The 19840-nt window shown below is 51.4% G+C and overlaps 3 protein-coding genes across 5 annotated transcripts; 2 read left to right on the top strand and 1 right to left on the bottom strand.

Annotated features, from left to right (window-relative positions):
• Positions 1-5841: 5841 nt before the first annotated feature.
• Positions 5842-6506, bottom strand: mrpl21 (mitochondrial ribosomal protein L21). Its single transcript, XM_068751372.1, has one exon. The coding sequence runs from the start codon at positions 6501-6503 to the stop codon at positions 5931-5933; it is 573 nt and encodes a 190-aa protein (XP_068607473.1). The 5' UTR covers positions 6504-6506; the 3' UTR covers positions 5842-5930.
• A 492-nt stretch (positions 6507-6998) lies between these two features.
• On the top strand, positions 6999-13341 carry LOC137906507 (WAS/WASL-interacting protein family member 2-like). The gene is made up of 8 exons (XM_068750784.1): positions 6999-7355; positions 8816-8939; positions 9033-9165; positions 10251-10340; positions 10494-11135; positions 11514-11756; positions 11868-11969; positions 12053-13341. The coding sequence occupies exons 2-8, from the start codon at positions 8877-8879 to the stop codon at positions 12094-12096; spliced, it is 1317 nt and encodes a 438-aa protein (XP_068606885.1). The 5' UTR covers positions 6999-7355; positions 8816-8876; the 3' UTR covers positions 12097-13341.
• Positions 13342-15378: 2037 nt separating this feature from the next.
• On the top strand, positions 15379-19800 carry ugp2a (UDP-glucose pyrophosphorylase 2a). 3 transcript variants are annotated; one of them, XM_068750647.1, is made up of 10 exons: positions 15379-15515; positions 16230-16345; positions 16721-16828; positions 17462-17647; positions 17725-17858; positions 17933-18230; positions 18299-18496; positions 18677-18919; positions 18992-19096; positions 19217-19800. In XM_068750647.1, the coding sequence occupies exons 2-10, from the start codon at positions 16247-16249 to the stop codon at positions 19322-19324; spliced, it is 1479 nt and encodes a 492-aa protein (XP_068606748.1). In that variant the 5' UTR covers positions 15379-15515; positions 16230-16246; the 3' UTR covers positions 19325-19800. The 3 variants fall into 3 exon arrangements, with proteins under 3 accessions (XP_068606748.1, XP_068606746.1, XP_068606745.1); XM_068750645.1 differs by lacking the exon at positions 15379-15515 and adding an exon at positions 15832-15960; XM_068750644.1 differs by lacking the exons at positions 15379-15515; positions 16230-16345; positions 16721-16828 and having other exon boundaries at positions 17113-17647.
• The last annotated feature ends 40 nt before the right edge of the window (positions 19801-19840 follow it).

Here is a 19840-nt window from a genome sequence, read left to right as displayed (position 1 = left end):
TCATCTGTTCATTCATTCATTCATTCATCCGTTCATTCATAGCCCTAACCCAGTTTACGGATCTGAGGTCTGAAATCCTTACGAGGAAGAGGAGATAATTATTGGAGCATGTTAGGGATAAAGTTTCTAACATTGTGATATTAAATTTTAAACGCATCGAAATGAAGCAGGCAGAGGCACGGATGCTTTTCTCTCTGACGCAGCCAAGACCGGGTGGTCCGGCGCGCTCCTCAAAACCAACTCCGTTCCGCTGACCGGAACATGTTTATTTATCACCTTCGTAGCTCCACCTCTTGACCCAGTGACATCACAATACTTTTAGGGCGCAAACATCGCTGCCCACCAGATGGGACTGTTTTTCACCTAACAGTAACATTAAACAATATGAAAATAAGCAAAATAACCCTATCATTCCCTCCTGTATTTTCATTGTAAAACTAACATTCTTCTGGTTTCTACAAAGCATTCAGTGCTAACTAAACATGCTTGAACTAAACTATCAGAAAACAATCACAGAACAAAATCAATACAATCAAGATCAATACCTGAGTTATTACATTCAAGATCTGAGTTCTTACGTTCAAGATCTGACCTGAATCAGGGAGGAAGGCGAAAAACCCGTAGTTTGCAGATTCCATCTTCATATAGCATACATCTTTCAAACGGGAAAATTCCTTCCACAATCCAGCTGCACCTGCGATTATCTTAACGACCCCCAATCCAGGCATTTTAACAATCCTCCTAATACAATGTCAAACATCTCATTCCTCGTCAACAAGGAAAACAAACATGAAAAAAAACATAAAATCCAATCAGTACAAAAACAAACAACATTCATTTCCACAATCTAAATGTTACTGTCAAACCCTTTATTAACAAATCCTACGTTAGAGCATTACCGATGTTTCTCCTAGTTTGAATTACTTTAACATTTTACCAGCATTATCTTCTCTACACTGAAATTTGAAAACAGTGACATGATTATTTTATCTTTATTGCTCCAAAGTTTTAACACATCTGGAACATTCTGAACTCTAAATTAAATTATTACAATGTCTATATTATGGATGGATAATCCTAACAATCTTTTACTGTCTTATTAACTCAACTTGTCACTATAATTTAGCTACTTTTACTTACTCTAATGCTATCAAAAGTCATATGCTTATACACTTTTACGTTGTTGTAGACTTATTACTTCTATTTTAGTATAATTGTTAACCTATCTTTCTATTAATTTCATGCCTATTGGAATATCAAATAGCAATGGTTTAGTTAAATTTAGTTTATGAATTTAAATCTACATCCTGCTCATTAGTGTTATTTGATCTATTTTAGGATTCTAATTGCATCGTACGCTTCTCCACTTAATCATAAATTACTGACAGTTGCAATTAATATAGTATAACGATACCAGGTGTTGGTTAACTACTCCTATGAAACTCTCCTAATCTGCATAGATTACTTTATGACGTTCTTCTAGTCACACATCTCTAGACAAACATTCAAACAGATTACACTTTGGAATATGCAAACTGTTCTTGGTGTTAGGTCAGTCTGGTTGTTGTCGTTCCTTGTCCATCAGCAAATCTTCTTGAAAGTGATTCAGCTTCACTGTCAGTGTTCTTGTCCTGGTTACACTGTGAGGGTCTCTTCCTCACAGATCTTAAAATGAGTGTGAGTCAATCTCTCACCACCTCTCTCTGATCAGACTTCCTGTCTGCATCTCTGGATCAGTTTGGCAAGAGACGTTTCCTCCTACAGTGCAACGGATGGATTCAGGAGGAACTCTGGATGTTCACGTCTCGTTGGTGTCGTCAGCATGACCCTGAGTGGTCCTCCGTTCCTCGGTCCGGACCGTCTGCTGCTTCCCGATGGTTTCCATGAAGACGCCGACACCAAACACGCTTAGTAGATTCGCCCTCCTGTCGGGACAAAGAAAAACTTCGGCAGATCATTTGCTCTCTGGACATCGTTCAGAAAGAGTGTGCTTCATCTTTTCACTCAACGCTTCCTCTTCACCAAATCGATGTACTGCATCCATGGCTTCCTTCTCTACACTAGCCTAGCGCTCTGATATACAGTGACATCTGATCTGCATGTTGTTTCACATCTTACCACCTGATTCACAAAATCATCACCGTTATAACTAGTTATTATGGCTACTGGAACAGGATTTAGTGATTCTACACATATATACAGCAAACAATTTTTTTTTGTATTATTTTTATTCTTCCAGAGTAATTATTGATTTAATTACTGCTGTGCAATCCCTCCTGTTTGAACTATGAACGTTTTCCATGGTTCAAACTTGCTTCCATTAGTAAATCTAGTCTATTCTATCAGTATTAGTCTAACTTGTTTAATACAATGTCTCAAAATAATTCCTACTCTTACGTCACATTCACAGCATATTATATACATCACTCAATTTGGGATGAAATAAGTTCAAAAGAGTTTCCATGTGCCTCTCACCCTATGCTTGTCTGAGATGCTCCTATTGAGGGCGCCATGCGTTGGCTGGAAGGTTCATCGCCTCCAGTCCGTCAGGCTTCTCCTCTGCTGTTGTCTGAGATGTTCCTTCGACCGTACAGCGCTCCCGTTGGCTGTCGTTTCTGCATCACAGCTTAGCAGTCTCTTCTGGTGTTCCTGGAGCTGCTATCTGCATTCGCAACTCAGAACAAAACACATTTCTTTATTGACACATGATAAAATCTTTGAACCTCTTCCTTCCTTCATTTCACGTTTCACTATTGAGAACCCATATGTTGGCAGAGTTTATCTGCTCCCAGTCCAGTCCGGGATCTCTCCTGCTATGGTAGAAAAAGCATTAAATTTACATGTTATATTCACAGATGTCAAGTTCCCAATTCACATCTGAATTGATTCAAGTCTGTCTCTAGTCGTCTCATCTTCCTTCAGTCTGAAGTCAGTCTCTAAACTCCGTCAATAGTTGTGATCTGTCTTACAGTCAAAAGTCTTTTTTACAGTGCGTGTGTTTGTGCAATTACCTGTTCACCGTTGAATCATCAATTATTTTAGATTTTATTTAGATCCTGAGATTACCTTAGTTTTTAATCTAATTAAACTGTCTGTTCTTGATGACTCCCTGTGGCTCGCATTCCACAGAGTCATAAAAGTTGGGGGAATGATCTGGTACATCCCCATTCCTGTGTTTAGCTAAGCAAATGGTGGGGGACGAGTAGCCTCAAACGTGTCTCAAGACTGAGTGGACTTGAGAGGGCCCGTCTCACCTCCACTCAGCCACGAAAAGACAGGCATTCAGTCAGTCGTCCTCCTTGAACCCACCATTTTGTCTGGGGTTTTGTTAAAAGGCATTAGATATTTTATTTTTATTTATTTTTAATTCTGTGCAAACACTTTGATCTTGTCTTGGTCACCATCCTGGCGTCGTGGCCTGCCTGTGGTCTCCATGCAGCGTCATCCGATGCCATGTGGCATGTCTTTGTCTCTTGTCTGTCTTCACCATCCAGCATTCCTTTGTCTCCTCTTTTTTCTTCTCCTCAGCTTCATCTTCTTACATCTCCTCCAACCTTCTTTGTCTTCCAAAACTTTCAAACAAAAGGTGTCTCCAGAATCATCCGCATATAAATGGCTGTAGAGACTTGGTTCTGTCATGCTAATTTGGAATTCACAAAGACTTTTCCTGCTTAAACCTCCATTTTGTAGTTGTCCTGGCCTCCATCTTGGAGGTGCCATGTGGTCTCTTTCTCCATGCTGCTCCTTTGTCCCTTCTGAAACGCTCAGAACAATCTTTACACATCATATTTCTTACGTTACATTTCCAACACTTACCACATTCTGGTTTCTTTTCCTCAACTTAGCTGTTCCTCCACACATTCTCAATACTTTCCGTATACTCACCAGTTCCTGCTTCCTCCTCCTGACGTTCTTCTCCACTCCATCCAAGCGACCTTCTCAATCCTTCTTAAATCTCCTCCATCATTAAACATCCTCTTGTACTTTCATTACCAAAACATCACTTTTTCCTTCTTCTCTGCTAGAAATAATCTACTCACAAACAATCTACCTTCCTAGATGTTTATCTTCAACTGGGAAGTTATCCCCCTCTTGCACGAATGTCCAGTCGAGGCCTGCAGAACCCGCTGAGACATTCTGCAATCCAAGTTATCCTGTTGCTTACGATTTTTATTTTAGTTTTTTATAGCATGCTATTTTATGTTACAGTTCCCCATGTGCTCCTCTGCTTAAAAGCACCATTTAAGCATCCATACATCCATACATACACTCACGTTACTTGTCGTTACACTCATGGCCAAATTACATTTTAGCACCCCACTTCACGGGTGGCAAGGTCTATTATTCGTCTTAATAGCCTACAGCCTGCTCTTGCAGCAAACCCAATTAAAGAATCCCTTTAAATTCTCGGCCTTATTACCGTTGTTGTGATAATAACCGGAAAACAGCTCGCACTTGGAGCAAACGCAATTAAAGAATCCCTTTAAATTCTCGGCCTTATTACCGTTGTTGTGATAATAACCGGATCCCAGGCAACGTTTAAAACGGAGCCCGCGCACGCATCGACATACGTGCTTCGCAACAGACAAAAACGCTCGCCGCGCGCGACCTCCATTCTCACTCATTCACACACATAAACATCTTAAATCCTACTTACCTTCGTCCATCGATGCGTATTTCCCGCTGTTCTTCCGTCACACGGATCTCCGGTCGGACCGAAACGTGAACGGGGCCTTCTCCGAGGACCCGCTGCGCTGCCGACTCACCATCGCCATGCCTGCGCAAAAACCGCGTGCGTCCGCGTTCCTGCTGCACGTTCCGGACCGTGGATTCACGTGATATTGGATTCGCGGCTCGAAGGACCAATAAATGTTAGGGATAAAGTTTCTAACATTGTGATATTAAATTTTAAACGCATCGAAATGAAGCAGGCAGAGGCACGGATGCTTTTCTCTCTGACGCAGCCAAGACCGGGTGGTCTGGCGCGCTCCTCAAAACCAACTCCGTTCCGCTGACCGGAACATGTTTATTTATCACCTTCGTAGCTCCACCTCTTGACCCAGTGACATCACAATACTTTTAGGGCGCAAACATCGCTGCCCACCAGATGGGACTGTTTTTCACCTAACAGTAACATTAAACAATATGAAAATAAGCAAAATAACCCTATCAGAGCGTCAACGTCCACGACGGAGACAAAGGTCGACGCTGTTCAACCGTCATTGTCAATAAAGTTGGAGGAAGCAGGAAGTGTTCATCGGTCAGACGTAATGAAGTGTGAACGCCATCGGGAAGCGTTTCGGATTCTGAACTCAAACACGAAGGAATGTGGGTCAGGGTCAGCTCCGAGTTTATTAACAGTTAATAACACGTTAATAAGAAAGCGACTGATGAAGTGATTGACTGCTTCCTCATTCCGGCGTCATGGCAACAACATCCGTGACGGGTCAGGTCGGCCCGACAGCGGAACCGTGAACGTGTTTCCACCTTCATCACCAGAGACGAGGTCAGAAGGTCAAACTTTATTTACCGGCTGAAACGGAAGGAACCGATTCAGAGACGGACCCAACCAATCCAGTCCGTCCGTGTTCTTAGCATGTTCCCCTGACCCGGTCCGTCCGTGTTCTTGGCATGTTCCCCTGACCCGGTCCGTCCGTGTTCTTAGCATGTTCCCCTGACCCGGTCCGTCCGTGTTCTTAGCACGTTCCCCTGACCCGGTCCGTCCGTGTTCTTAGCACGTTCCCCTGACCCGGTCCGTCCGTGTTCTTGGCATGTTCCCCTGACCCGGTCCCTCCGTGTTCTTGGCATGTTCCCCTGACCCGGTCCCTCCGTGTTCTTGGCATGTTCCCCTGACCCGGTCCCTCCGTGTTCTTAGCATGTTCCCCTGACCCGGTCCCTCCGTGTTCTTGGCATGTTCCCCTGACCCGGCATCATGCCAGTGTCGGAACCAGCTCGATGCTGTTGATCCGAAGCACCGTCTGCGGCTGGATGATGATCCTTTTGCGCTGGTACCGGTGCCTCTTCCAGAACCTCATATGGACCCTGGGCCAGGACTCGGTCTTCTCGATCACCGTGGCCTCGACCCGGACCAGCTCCGTCCCCAGCAGAGGCCTCCCCATCAGGGTGAAGTCCTGAGCGCCGACCAGCAGCACCTTCTCCATCCGGATCCGGTCCCCGCACTCCGCCGGGATGTGGTTCTCCACCAGGATGAGGTCTTCGTTGGTGACCTTCCACTGGTGCCCAGCAAAATGGACCACGGCGAACAAGCGGCCGAAGTCCCGCTGGTTGATCTGCTCGTTCACGGTGCTGACCACCGCGGCATGTGGGCTGCGCTCCTCCTCCGGGGCGCGGACAGTCGGTTCCGGCCACGGCGGGCTGGACAGGGAGGTTCGGGGAACGAGGTCCGCGGTCACGGAGCTCTGGGTTCTGAGAGGGGACGAGAACAGCAGCGGCTGTCTGAGCAACAACCCGCTGCAAATCCCCATTCTCCTGATCAGCGCCATCTTTACAGGAAGTGGATTGTACTGCGCATGCGTGGCACCTTCACGTCAGTGTGATATTTTTAGGCATCTCTTGTAGCGACACAGAATCTGGATTTCACTTTACTTTAATCCTTAAGTAGTTTATAACACTCACATAAATGCATGTTTCGAACTCTCTGACGTAGGTTGTTATTGATGAACAAACATATAAGCGGTATTTTATTCTGGCGAAACGGAGTTTAGGTCTACGTGGTTACTTAGGAACAAATCGTTTACCTCACAAGTAGAACCAGCTCCCAGATGTTGTCTAATGTAACAAAATAAACAGATTTATCTCTCAACTAAAAGACAAGTCCTTGTAATCGCGTCGGAACACGCTGCTTCCTTCCACGAGCCATGGAAGTGGTAGTTTCCAGCAGCACGTAAACGCAACACGTGTTTGCCTCCATTTTGTGTCGACCGGCCCGTTTCCGGGTTCCTGAGAAGGGCCTGATTAGACTCTGCTGACGGCGACTATGGCTCTGCTCGCAGGTCGGCAGTGCGGCTAAAGCGTTCCGTTGCGACCGGAAACCACCGGAGTGACTCGTAAACGCCGTCGCGAGTTGATGTCACGTTACGTTCCCGTAGAGAAGTATGACCGGCGGAGTTTACGTCCAGTCAGACTGACAGCTGGGAAGTAAACAGGTCGATGCTAACCAGCTAACCGAAGCTAGCGCGACCGTCGAGAGCAAGCTAGCGTTAGCCGGCTAGCTTTAGCTTACGCCGCCAGGACTTGTCACCGCCCTTTAAGAGTCCAGCCGCTGTCCCACAACGACCCTTGACTTTCATGTTGTTTGGGACAACGGGGGCATCGAACCCGTTCCTCGAGCCGCGGTGAGTAAACTGCGCGGACGCTGAAGCTAACGTAATCCCACCCGCATGAAACTTTGGCCAGGTGTGTGTTTTTACCTGCCACCAGGTGTAGGCCTCACGTGACTGACTGTTTGCTAACTTTTGTAAATGTGCGCTGTTGTAAAAGTTATTGATTTGGTGACGTCACTGAAGACGCGCTGAGGCGTCCTACTTCCTAGTGCGGCCCCTTTCCGCGGCGTCACACCGGTGATGTGGTCAAAGGTGCAGCTGTTTGGGTGGGCAGGCCTCACCTTCCTGTGACGTCATTGGACAGAGGTCATTGTTTATTCTTCTCCTCTGAACGTCGTGGGGACAGTGGGGACGACTGGACACCATGAGTCTGTCTCGTGTCTTTCTGGACTGTGTCCTCTGAACAGAATGGTGGAGTACTGGGTACGAGACGGGTCCATTAGGACATGGGTCCCTGTCTCACGTGGAGGTTTTGTGTTCAGTGATGACATCACTAAACGTCCTCTGTCCCGGTGTCCCTGCGTGACCCGCCCAGCAGAGCTCGCGTGTCCTGCCAGAGGAGAAGCTTTTTCGTCTCGTTTCGGTTGGTCTTTGGGTCCAGTCCCAGTGCCGTCTCGTCTTTCCGTTGACTGGCGAGCTTGCTGGGTGAGATTCCTGCTGCCTCGCTCGCTGGGAGCGTGTAGCCCGAGGAACGGGGGCGGGGCCCCAGCGTGCTTCCGGCATGAGCCAACAATGAGCCCAGACAGCGAGATGCCGGTGAAGGCGTGGAGGTGGACTTCATCACGCCGGACCGGACTCCCACGGGTTCGTAGGAGAATCGGGCCTGAGGGCGTGCCGGTGATCATGGATCGCATCGTCATCGTACTTGGATCACGCCGTGGCCTCACAGCAGGAAGGTTCTGGTTCTGGTCCGGCTGAGGACCGGGACTCTCCTGTCGTCTGTGGGGGTGTGGTCCTCCCATCACCAAAGACATGAGCCCCGCCTCCTGTCCCAGGAAGTTGGATAGGCTCCACCCCCTTGACCCGCCCTTCGCTTCCTCCAGGGACGGCGAGCCGACCCCGAACCAGGAAGTCCGGCGGCGTAATTGACTTCAGCAGAGATGATCAGGAGCCAATCGGCTCAGCGCTCGGTTAGCTTCTGGAACGCCATCGGGTCAAAGGTGAAGCTACGCAGGTGTTAGCCTGAGCCCTCATCAGGTAGAGAGCCAGCCAATGGGAACACGGCATCAGTGTGTGTCATGCATTCCTTTCAGGGGGTTAGGGCCTCCTCATCGCTCCTCCCCCTCCTTTTATTTAGTCAGGTATGTGCTTATGAACGCAGCCAATCAGGATCAGCCTCGTCTGCAAGAAGACAAGTCGCATGTATTCACACGCGTGTGTGTGTGTGTGTGTGTGTGTGGGTGTGTTTGATGACAAGCGTGCTGCTTTGTCAGCTCCAGGGTTCAAAGGTCATTGCGTCTTTTGTTTTTCAGGCGTTTGTTGTCCCGGTCCAGACGGTGAATTCAGCGCTCCTTGCCCCCCCCCACAGAGAGGATGCCCATTCCTCCCCCGCCCCCACCTCCCCCGGGACCCCCTCCGCCCCCCACCTTCAATCAGGTGAGTGGTCGGGCTGAACGCTCCCGGCGCATCACGGCGAGTCGCGTTGAGCCCAGACTCGGGTCGGAGTGAATGTTCTGATCGTCTCCTCAGGCCAACACGACTCGTCCCAAACTGGGCTCCTCCGAGGTCAAAGACCGGGGAGCGCTGCTGTCGGACATCTGCAAAGGCACCAAGCTGAAGAAGGCCACGGGGGTCAGTGACCGGAGCGCCCCCGTCATCGAGAGTGAGTCCAGTTCCCAAAGAAGCGTCTCGTCTGTCCGGAGGCTGCTGGGGGACGAAGCTAAAAGCTCAGCTAGCCAGGCGTCTCGTGTCCTCCTCCTCGCTCCTCCTCCTCGCTCCTCCTCCTCGCTCCTCCACGGAGGCGCTTGGGAAATGCTTCATCTGACCCAGCTAATGGGCTAAACGCCGCTAGCAAGCTAATGAATCGGGCGTCCCTTTGACCCCGCCCTAGAGACGGGTTATTCTCGTTTGTTTGTTTTTACTCAAACGTATTATTTTATGGTAATAAAGGGCTAATAAAGGGCTAATAAAGGGCTACTAAAGGTGACCGGTGCAGACTGAAGCCAGCATAAAGCTACTGAGTGTTAGCACGGGGTGGGCGCTTCTAACTCCACACAGTCTCCATGAGGTGTTTCAACACGTCTGGAACATGATGAGCATTCATCACACACACACACACACACACACACACGCACGCACACACACACACACACACACACACACGCACGTCCTGTTCCATGTCCTGTCATGTTGAATAACTCCATTCCTCGCCCAATATCTGAGCATAGAGCCGCTGTCCTCTGAATCCCGGCTGCTGCCTTCCGGTCGTCGGGACCAAAGTGCAGGACCAACAGATTCCAGAAGCTTCCACTGGGTCTACCAGCAGCTTGTTCTGAGCAGCTTCTATTCCTCTTATGTTTCGTTTGTTCCGAGCAGCTTCTATTCCTCTTGTTATGTTTTGTTTGTTCTGAGCAGCTTCTATTCCTCTTATGTTTCGTTTGTTCCGAGCAGCTTCTATTCCTCTTATGTTTTGTTTGTTCTGAGCAGCTTCTATTCCTCTTGTTATGTTTTGTTTGTTCCGAGCAGCTTCTATTCCTCTTATGTTTTGTTTGTTCCGAGCAGCTTCTATTCCTCTTATGTTTTGTTTGTTCCGAGCAGCTTCTATTCCTCTTATGACTGACTTGCGGCGTGTCTCTGCTGGCTGTGAAACAAGTTGCCCCTCACCGGGATAATAAAGTTTTCTGATTCTGATAAAAATCTGTTTTCTAGCTCCATGTCTGTCTCATCTGACATCAACCTCTTCACCAGATTCAGGGGGAGGAGCAGGAGGAGCAGGAGGACCAATGGGAGTGGGAGGACTGTTCCATGGAGGTGTGCCAAAATTACGTCCTCTTGGAGGTAAAAAGCTGCATCGTGTTTTTACTGTTCCTGTCCAGCAGAGACTCCGCCCATCTGGACCAGGATGTCTGACGGCTGGACGTCCTTGGTGTCTGTGTGGTGGCGTGACCTTTGACCCGTCCGTTCCTGTGTTTTGTGTCCCGTCACCTTCAGAAGGCTCCTCTGCCGGGTCGGTGGGCAGGTCTGCCCTGCGGCCCCCGGGGTCCCGGCCGGCGGCCCCCCGGCCCCCCTCGGGCCGCTCCGGCTCGCCCTCCCCGCCCAGCAAGCCGCCTTCGATGGAGCAGCGCTCCCAACGCCCGTCGCTCCCCGACATCTCCCGCCCCCCCAGCAGCGGGATGAAGCACAGCACCTCAGCCCCGCCCCCCCCCCCACCCTTCAACAGAGGTGGTCGTGGCAACGCTCCACTATCCAATCAGAAAGCACCTTCAGCATCCTCTCACAGCAGAGAGAAGCCCCTCCCTCCGACGCCCAGCAGAGGCCCCGCCCCTCCCAGCTCGGTGAAGCCACCGCCTTCTTCCAGCAGGCCGCCAACAGGAGGCTCCTCTGCTCCCCCGCCCCCCCCGCCATACCGACCACACACACCAGGTAACATCTCCAATGGGCCGGCCCACATAGATGGGGGCGGGGCTCCAGAACTCCCACAGAGGCGCAACTCTCTACACAAAAAACGCACGTCTGGAGGTGGCGGCCAAGGACGCAGCCACGCCCCAGCCCCGCCCCCTTCATCATCTCCATCCAACCAGATGGGAGGAAGACCTCCGCCGCCAGCCAGAGAGCCTCCAGGACGCCGCACAGGTACACACGGAGCGGCCATTACAGCTGGTCGTTGATCAGCATCGATCGATACCAGGTGAATCAGGTGGGCTCCGCCCCGCCCACTAACACCCGCCTGGGATGTTCCTTCAGTGGGAGGAGCAGGTCTGAAGCAGATGCTCCTCCCACTGAGGAGCAGCGGGCAGGGAGGTGTCGTCTGGCTGCGCACACCTGCGGCTCCCTCCATCATCGCTGGGGGGCGGGGGGAGTGTTCAGATTCACGTTTACTGCACAAAGCAGGAAGTCACATGTTACTCAATCCATGCTGTGATTGGCCGGGAGGGCGACAGGTAGGTAACGCCCCTCGACCCCCCGGCCGGCGCTGACGGCAGACGTTCCTCTCGTTTGTCGTTCACGCAGCTCCTCAGGTTCCGTCTCTCGGGTCTCGTAACGGCGGCCGGGATGCCCCCCCTCCCCCGCCCCCGTACCGTGGCCACAGTCCCGCCATCACTGAGCCCCACAACCGAGCGGCCAAACCGGCTCCACCTCCTTCCTCCTCCTCCTCGGTGTCTTCATCATCCAACCCCCGAACTCCAGCTGGACCCCCCCCACCACCCCCGCCTATCCGAAACGGCCACTCCTCCTCCTCCAGGTCCATCACAGGTGAGTCCAGGGCGCGGCTCCGGACCCCCACCACTACTGATTCTAGTCGGAACCCGAACGGACCCGTTCAGGACCGCCTTGACCCGCTGCTTCCTGTCTGACTTCCTGCAGATGATTTTGAATCCAAGTTTAACTTCCACCCCATGGAGGACCTGCCCCCCCCAGAGGAGTTCAGGCATTTTAGCAGGATCTACCCCAGCAAGAGCAACAAAGGTAAGAACCGGTTCCTACCGGTCCGTTGCTAGGAGACGGGCCTTTATGACCTGTAGTGACCCCATCGCTCCTTCTGCCCCCAGGCATCATCAGAGGAGCCCCCCCGGCACCGCCGGTGGGGAGGTGAGCCCGCCTCAGCTCAGGACTCGGCCTCGGTCGGATGAACGGACGGACGGACGGACGGACGCACCACAATACACATACAAGCGCCAGCTCCTCCCACTGGGGGGCCCCGCCCATCTTTGCACAATCACCGGGCGGGCGCGGCCCGTCGGGACCAACCACTCCTTCTTTTCTCGTGATAGCGGTGATTTGTCAGAATTACGGATCTTTGATTGTTGTTTGATTTCATTGTTTTGCTGTTGGGGGAGACGGTGGGCGTGGCCACACAGCTGATTCTGATTGGTCTGCTCGACCGCATGCCGCCGGACGTCTTCGGGGAGGGCGGGGTTTAGCCTGACCCGTGTGCCAAAACCTTCAAAATCCTTGTGCGTGAAGACGCGTCGCCGGGTTGTGGGACTGTTTCGCTGCTTTAAGCCCGCCCCTTTCTCTCTTCACGGCACCGGGACACCGGGCTTCCCTCCACGCTTCGTGTTCGCGGGTCGGGGTTCTGGAGCGTATCGCTCCAGGAAGTCGCTGTAAACGGCGCCCGAGTCCCGAACCCGCCGGAACCGCCGCACGAAGACGTTCGTTGTTCAGAGTCTAGAAACGAAGCGACACCAAGTGCCAGAGTTTTAGACGCGTTCCTCTTAGCTTGACTTTAAAACGCTAATCGGGCCGAACGGCGCCCCCTGCTGGACCTCGTCTCATCGGTACCGGTTTGTCTTTCAGAGCGGCGCCAGCAACGACACAGGAAATAAACTAGTTGATGAAAATGCAATAAATATTTTAAGGAATATATTAATCATCGTTAACGATCTATTTTTATGTTGTAAAAAACGTTTAACAGACGTGATGCTCGACCCCCCCGGTGGACCGATGACTGGGCTGAGGTTTTACCGGACCATCGGCCACTGCAGCGGGGGGGCAGGCAGCGCCTTCGGGGTCCTCGCCTCGCCACGGCGGCCATGACGCGCTAATTAACGAGTTTTTATCATCTGAGTAATTTCAAATAAATCTGGGAAAGGGAATCTGACGCAGCGTCTTCTTGTGTCCAGTGATTATCGTCGAGCTCCCAGCATGCATTGCTCCGAGCACCAGCCCAGCCGGCCACAGCGATGCGTTCAAGGACAAGACGGGAAGCCAAAAGACGCGTTTCCTTAAACTCGGGGCCGAGCAGAGAGTTATTGATCAGGGGTAGAGCACGTAACAAAACTCGCTGCTAAAAAGTAAAAGAGTTTAATTCAGTAAATAAATTACACTCCGTGATTTAAAGAAGAATGGACGGTCTGTTTGATCTCATCCTGATCAATGATCAGGGAAACATTGCTACAAGCTTCTGCTGTGACTCCGCCTCCGTAAAGCTGTGACTCCGCCTCAGGGCTCCTCCCTCTGCCCGCACGCTCGTGGGGTCTCTCCCCCTTTCATTGCGAATCACGCATCATTATGTTTGTTGTGCAATGAGACATTGTGACCACATGGGGGCAGCATTATTCATTTATTTAATATTTTATATATTTTATTCATCCTAGGGGCCGCTAACAATAGCCGTCTATCAACCACAAAATGGAGAAAGGAAGTTGAGAAACTACAAATCAAATCAGTTTCATTTTGTACAACCCGCTAATTTGTTCAATAAAAAAAGTCCTATTGAATTTTTTTATTGAACAAATTAAAATACAGACTTACAGTTAGGATAACAAATATAGAAACACAATTTACGGATACCATGGGGATATCTAAGCACAAGTACAACCAGAAAGAAAAACTTATAGTTTGCATTGAGCAGAGATGCAGCACAACATTTGAGTTTGAGTTTGAGTTTGAGTTTATTTAAACACAGACAATACATATTCCTGAACGTTTACACGTAAATATGTAAGATTGTAGCCAATGGCTAATTTCCATCTTTAGTCCCTTTTACAGCAACAACATAAAACAACAAAACCAATAAAACAGTCATAACAAATAGAACAGTCCAACTAAATAGTACAAAATGAGGATGATCGGATTGTACCCCAATTAGCCAACGGTAAAAAAATATATCAGTTTAGGCATGGTTGTGGCTACAATGTTGCTCTTCCAATAGCCATGCTTTAAATTGTTTGGAAAATGAGGCCAGAGTCGGGAGTTCACGCATCGTGGTTGGGATAGAATTCCAAGAAGGAGATGCACGAACAGAAAAAGTGGCTTGACCAAAGGCACCTTTTCTGAATGGAACTACAGTCGCCTCTAGAGCCTGTTCTCGTTGATGTGTTTGAGTTCATTATGACAAATTCTTGTAATGGAAGATTTTATAAATCAAGATCGCATCGATGTGTTTAACAGTGTTGTCCCAGCTTAATCAGTGATGATACATATTTGGCTTTTTATCCAACACTTTTAGAGATTGTTTATAAACAACTTCAATCGGTTTTAGAGTCGTCTTACAGGCCGACGCCCAACTTGTTACACAGTATGACATGTGTGACATGATCATAGTGTCAAAATATAATTTTGCTGACTCAAGGGTTAGATTGTTTCTGATAAACCTAAAGTTAGACAAGTTAAACTTAATTCTATTCACTGTGTTTTTTATTTGTCGTTTAAAATGAAGTTGGGAGTCAAGAGTGATTCCTAAGTATTTAAATTCCTGTACCACCTCAATGTTTTTACCTTGCACAAAAACATTGGGATCACTATCAATATTTGCTCTTTTTGAAAAGTACATACACACAGTCTTTGATATGTTCAAGTAAAGTTGGGATTTCGCAAGCCAGTTATACAAAGGTCTCACTTAACTCTATAGAAATGTTGTTTTTTCCCAGTTTTTCAAGGCACAATGCAAACATTTTAATTGGTTGATAAATCCAGGAAAGGCAGGCTTACTATTTCTCCATTTCACACAATGATATATTTACCCAGTAACACGATTATGTTTATTATATCTGAAACAGATGAGGCCAAATTATCCACATAAAAAATAATATGTCATCCCAAACATGGAACATCATTAAAATATTAAATTATTCCTATTGAAAATTTGTTTCACAAGAAACAAGAATCAATAAAATAGCAATAAAAGCGGATGAAACCGGAACAAATCTGACATAAACGAGTCTTTAACATTTTAAACTCGCTGCCTGCACCGGAAGAAGAACATAAAATCATGTTTATTTACGCGAGTAAAAATTACCTTCCGGGATGGGCGGGGCCGTCTGTTAAATCCGTCTGAGTTCCTGCGTTTTAGACCAATCACCGCTCGTCTTTGGCCTCGCGGTGGTGGGCGGGGCTCGCGCGCCGTGCAGGAACCGAGCTAGTCTGGCCCCGGAAGATAAAATGTGGGAGAGGAAGTTAAACAGATTTAAAACAGTTTAATCTGAATCAAACTGTTCTAGAACTGGGCTGTCCGGTTCTGGTTTCAGGTGAACCGCGTCGCTCCTGCTCTCCCGGGACTCGAACAGGAAGGTAAGTTCAGCAGCTACCGGAAGCTGCTTCCTCAAAGTTCATCTTCCTCAACTAAAGCCGAAACACCCAGAAGAACCGGTCTCCGGTCCGGGATGTAGAACTTCACCGGGTCGTGTTGCGTTCACTGCCGATAAGACAACGGGAAAGAAAGAGCAGCTTAATTAATTAGTTACGGAAATAGAAATAAAGAATCAAACAAACAACCCAGGAAGTGATCGCGAGGTGAAAGTCTTTATGCAGCGTCACCAGAGGGCCCGCCCACACACACACCCCTGGCTGTGATTGGTGGGTGAGTGTGTGGGCGGCGCTGCAGATTCGTGCTCTTCCTCTGAGCTGAGGATGAGGAGGACGGCTGTCCTCTGACAGCTGCAGACTGAGTGTGAGCTGCTGCTAACCAGCTAACCAGCTAACCAGCTAGCCGCTAGGATGTCTCTCCGTTTAGCCGGTGAGTTTCGGCTCCTCGTTTACTCCTCTCTCCTCTCGATGCTCTGAGGTCGTAAAAGCGGCCTCAGAGGAAGGTCGTTGGTTCTCGTGTCAGTGAACGCAGCACGGAATCCTCGCCTCGGCTCCATTACGCATTATTTTAGAGTTCAGCAACGAGCGACGTAGTTTCAGCTACTTTACAGATTTAACCCTTTCCTTTCGTGATTGTCCGTGACTCTGAAATAGAAATGTCCCCCCCTTGTCCCCCCCTTGTCCCCCCCGTGTCCTCAGACCTGACCGGAGGAGCGATGACGGAGTTCCAGGAGAAACTCCGCCAGCAGCACGAGCAGTCGATGCACCAGGAGCTGGAGGCGCTCCTCGGCACCGGCGCCGGCGCCGAGGTGGAGGTGAGGACATCAAGCGCCCCCTAAGTAGTCCTCAGCGAGTCACTGGTAACGGTAACCAGCACGACGGGGGGGACTGGTGGGACTTCAGAGGACAGTATGTAAAGCCTCGGGTCCCGGTTCCGCCCCGGGACAGGGTTCTGTGGGTCCAGCTCAAATGTTTGTTCTGCTGCGTCGAGTCCAAAAGGTCGTTCCATCGCAGCAGAGAAGCTTCAGGTCCGAAGAGGTCAACGCCCCCGAGGGCGTCCACACACACACACACACACACCTGCTGCAGGAAGCCGAGCGCTACCCGAGGACGGAGGCCAAACAGGAAGTCCTGCACGCCTACTTCCTGTCGGCCCGGTTCTTATCGATGTCCGTTTGGTTCCGTTCCAGACCAGCAGGAAAGACTTCGAAGGCTTCAAGAAGCTCTTCCACCGGTTCCTGCAGGTCAAAGGTCCGGCGGTGGACTGGACCCAGATCAGCCGTCCTCCGGAGGACTCGGTAAGCCCCGCCCCCTCCGTCACGCTCCGGTCAGAGCCAGCCGTTAACGGTAACGCCATCAAACGGGACACCTGGAGGTTAAACGGTGAACTTCCAGGATCAATAGATCAATAAGACACTGATTCAGTGACGGACTGCTCCTTTAAACTGGAGGGGAGCTTCAGAAACCAGATCTGAAGACGTGCACGCGCACACGCACGCACACACACACACCGTTGCTAAAATAGCGTAGCACATGAAGGTTAGAACTAAGAATAGTCCGACTGCTGCTGGGACACGAACTGAATGTGCTTCGGCTTCATCGTTAAATCCAGCCGGGACCGGGAGGTCCTCATCGGACCCGGGACCGGGACCGGGAGGTCCTCATCGGACCCGGGACCGGGACCGGGAGGTCCTCATCGGACCCGGGACTGGGACCGGGAGGTCTTCATGGGCCCCACAGGAACAAAAGCTTGCTTGAATCTTTGTCCGGACAAATCAAATCCCTCCCATTGGCCGACTCCATGGGAGGGGCGGCGCCTCGTGGTAGAACCCGCGACGCTGGTCCAGATCTGGTTTCTGAAGCATTGTCATCGGCTGGTTCTGGAGCCGTCCGGGTCGGGACTAGCTCATTCCTCTGACCTGTCTGTTCAGATCCAGCCCTACGAGAAGATCCAGTCCAAAGGTCTCCCTGACGACATCAGCGCCAGCCTCAACAAGCTGGCCGTGGTGAAACTGAACGGCGGTCTGGGGACCAGCATGGGCTGCAGGGGCCCCAAAAGCCTGATCAGCGTCCGCAACGGGAACACCTTCCTGGACCTGACCGTCCAGCAGATCGAGGTAGGCCCGGCCCGGCCCGGCCCGGCCCGCCCGCCGCTCAGAGTCTCCGAGGTCCAACTCAACCCTCGTTCTCTCAGCACCTCAACAAAACGTTTGACGCCGACGTGCCGCTGGTTCTGATGAACTCGTTCAACACCGACGAAGACACCAGGAAGATCCTGCAGAAGTACACGCACCGCCGGGTCAAGATCCACACCTTCAGCCAGAGCAGGTACGGACCCGGGTCCCGGTAGGGGGGCGGCACAGAGACCAGGTCCTGTTTGTGTCCCATCGTTCTCTGGACAGGTATCCCAGAATCAACAAGGAGTCTCTGCTGCCGGTGGCGGGACACATGGGGATGTCCGGCGAGGACGCGGAGGCCTGGTACCCGCCGGGACACGGGGACATCTACGCCAGCTTCTCCCGCTCCGGCCTGCTGGACCGGCTCATCGGCGAGGGCAAGGAGTACGTCTTCGTGTCCAACATCGACAACCTGGGCGCCACCGTGGACCTCTTCATCCTGCAGCACCTGATGAGCCAGCCGGAGGACAGACGCTGCGAGTTCATCATGGAGGTCACGGACAAGACCAGGGCCGACGTCAAGGTGAGCGCGGCGAGCGCGGCGAGCAGCAGACCCGGCCGGCTCGGCCGCTCAGCGCCTCCTCTGTGCAGGGCGGGACCCTGATCCAGTACCAGGACCGCCTGAGGCTGCTGGAGATCGCTCAGGTCCCCAAGGCCCACGTGGACGAGTTCAAGTCCGTCACCAAGTTCAAGATCTTCAACACCAACAACCTGTGGATCTCTCTGCCCGCCATCAGGAGGCTGCAGGAGCAGAACGCCATGGACCTGGAGGTCATCGTCAACCCGAAGGTGACGCCCCCTATCGGGTCCCGGAGTTCTGGAGGGCGGGGACACTTCAGAAAGACACTCTGTTCAGTGCTCCGAAACATTTGGGCTCTCTAAACGTGACGTTAGTAACGAGGGAGGAGGGACACGCCCCCTAACGCTTTCTCTTCCCACGCTCCCCCGGGTCCCTGAACGTCTCTGCAGACGTTAGGAGGCGGCCTGAACGTCCTCCAGCTGGAGACGGCCGTGGGCGCCGCCATCAAGAGCTTCAGGAGGGCGCTGGGCGTGAACGTCCCCCGCAGCCGCTTCCTGCCGGTGAAGACGACCTCCGACCTGCTGCTGGTCATGTCCAACCTGTACAGCCTGGACAGCGGCTCGCTCACCATGAGCAAGAGGCGGGAGTTCCCCGGCACGCCACACGTCAAGCTGGGCGGCTGCTTCACCAAGGTAAGCCCCGCCCACTCAGGAAGAGCCGCCGCAAACCAAAAGCTGATCTGGACGCCGTCCGTTGTCCTGCAGGTCCAGGAGTTCCTCTTCAGGTTCGAGGACATCCCGGACATGCTGGAACTGGACCACCTCACCGTGTCCGGAGACGTTACCTTCGGGAAGAACGTCTCTCTGAAGGTGAGTCGCCGGTTGACCTCTGACCTCCGCGGGCCCAGTCAAACATCGCAGGCCTCCTTCGGGTCGCGAGGACATCGAGAGAGGACGCGTCCAACGTCTGACGGCGTCCTTCCTCCACAGGGAACCGTCATCATCATCGCCAATCACGGAGACCAGATCGATATTCCCGCCGGGGCGATGCTGGAGAACAAGATTGTCTCCGGAAACCTGCGGATCCTCGACCACTGAGGCCTTCTGGGTAAAAGCGACCGACGAAGCCAAAGGTCGCCTCCTCAGGAAGAAACGTGTTACTGAAACGTGTGTCGATTAAATGAGCGCTGCAGGTCAGGCAGTGTCATGTGATCAATAAGGGCCAATGAGCAGCTTGTAAACCGCCTGAAGCAGCGGTTCTGCCCGGTGATTCGTGATGACACGCCCCCACCTGGCCGTCGCTGGCTGCAGGTGATCACGTTACATCGCTCGGCCAATCAGCGCCGTCCTGGTCGTGCGTCGTGTGACTTCCTTCATATTTTAATCCAGACTGTCGGGAAGCGGTCCGATGAATATGTCGTTAACCCTTCCCGGTTCTGGCCTCCGGACCGTGGTTGGGTGACGCCGGGGGGGTCTCTCCCCTCCTCCGGGGTCGGCTAGCCGAAGCTAAAGGGCCACGCCAGACGAAGCCGTTTTATTCACCTTGCACTTAATAAAGTCCCTTTTGCTCGATACCTGTCGCATAAGTCTCTCTCTCTCAGGGGGGAGGGAGAG

The sequence above is a fragment of the Brachionichthys hirsutus genome, chromosome 17 (assembly GCF_040956055.1).
Source record: "Brachionichthys hirsutus isolate HB-005 chromosome 17, CSIRO-AGI_Bhir_v1, whole genome shotgun sequence".
NCBI classification, from domain to species: Eukaryota; Metazoa; Chordata; class Actinopteri; order Lophiiformes; family Brachionichthyidae; genus Brachionichthys; species Brachionichthys hirsutus.
Note: the sequence above shows the minus strand (reverse complement) of the source record. Positions and strands in the feature narration are given on the sequence as shown.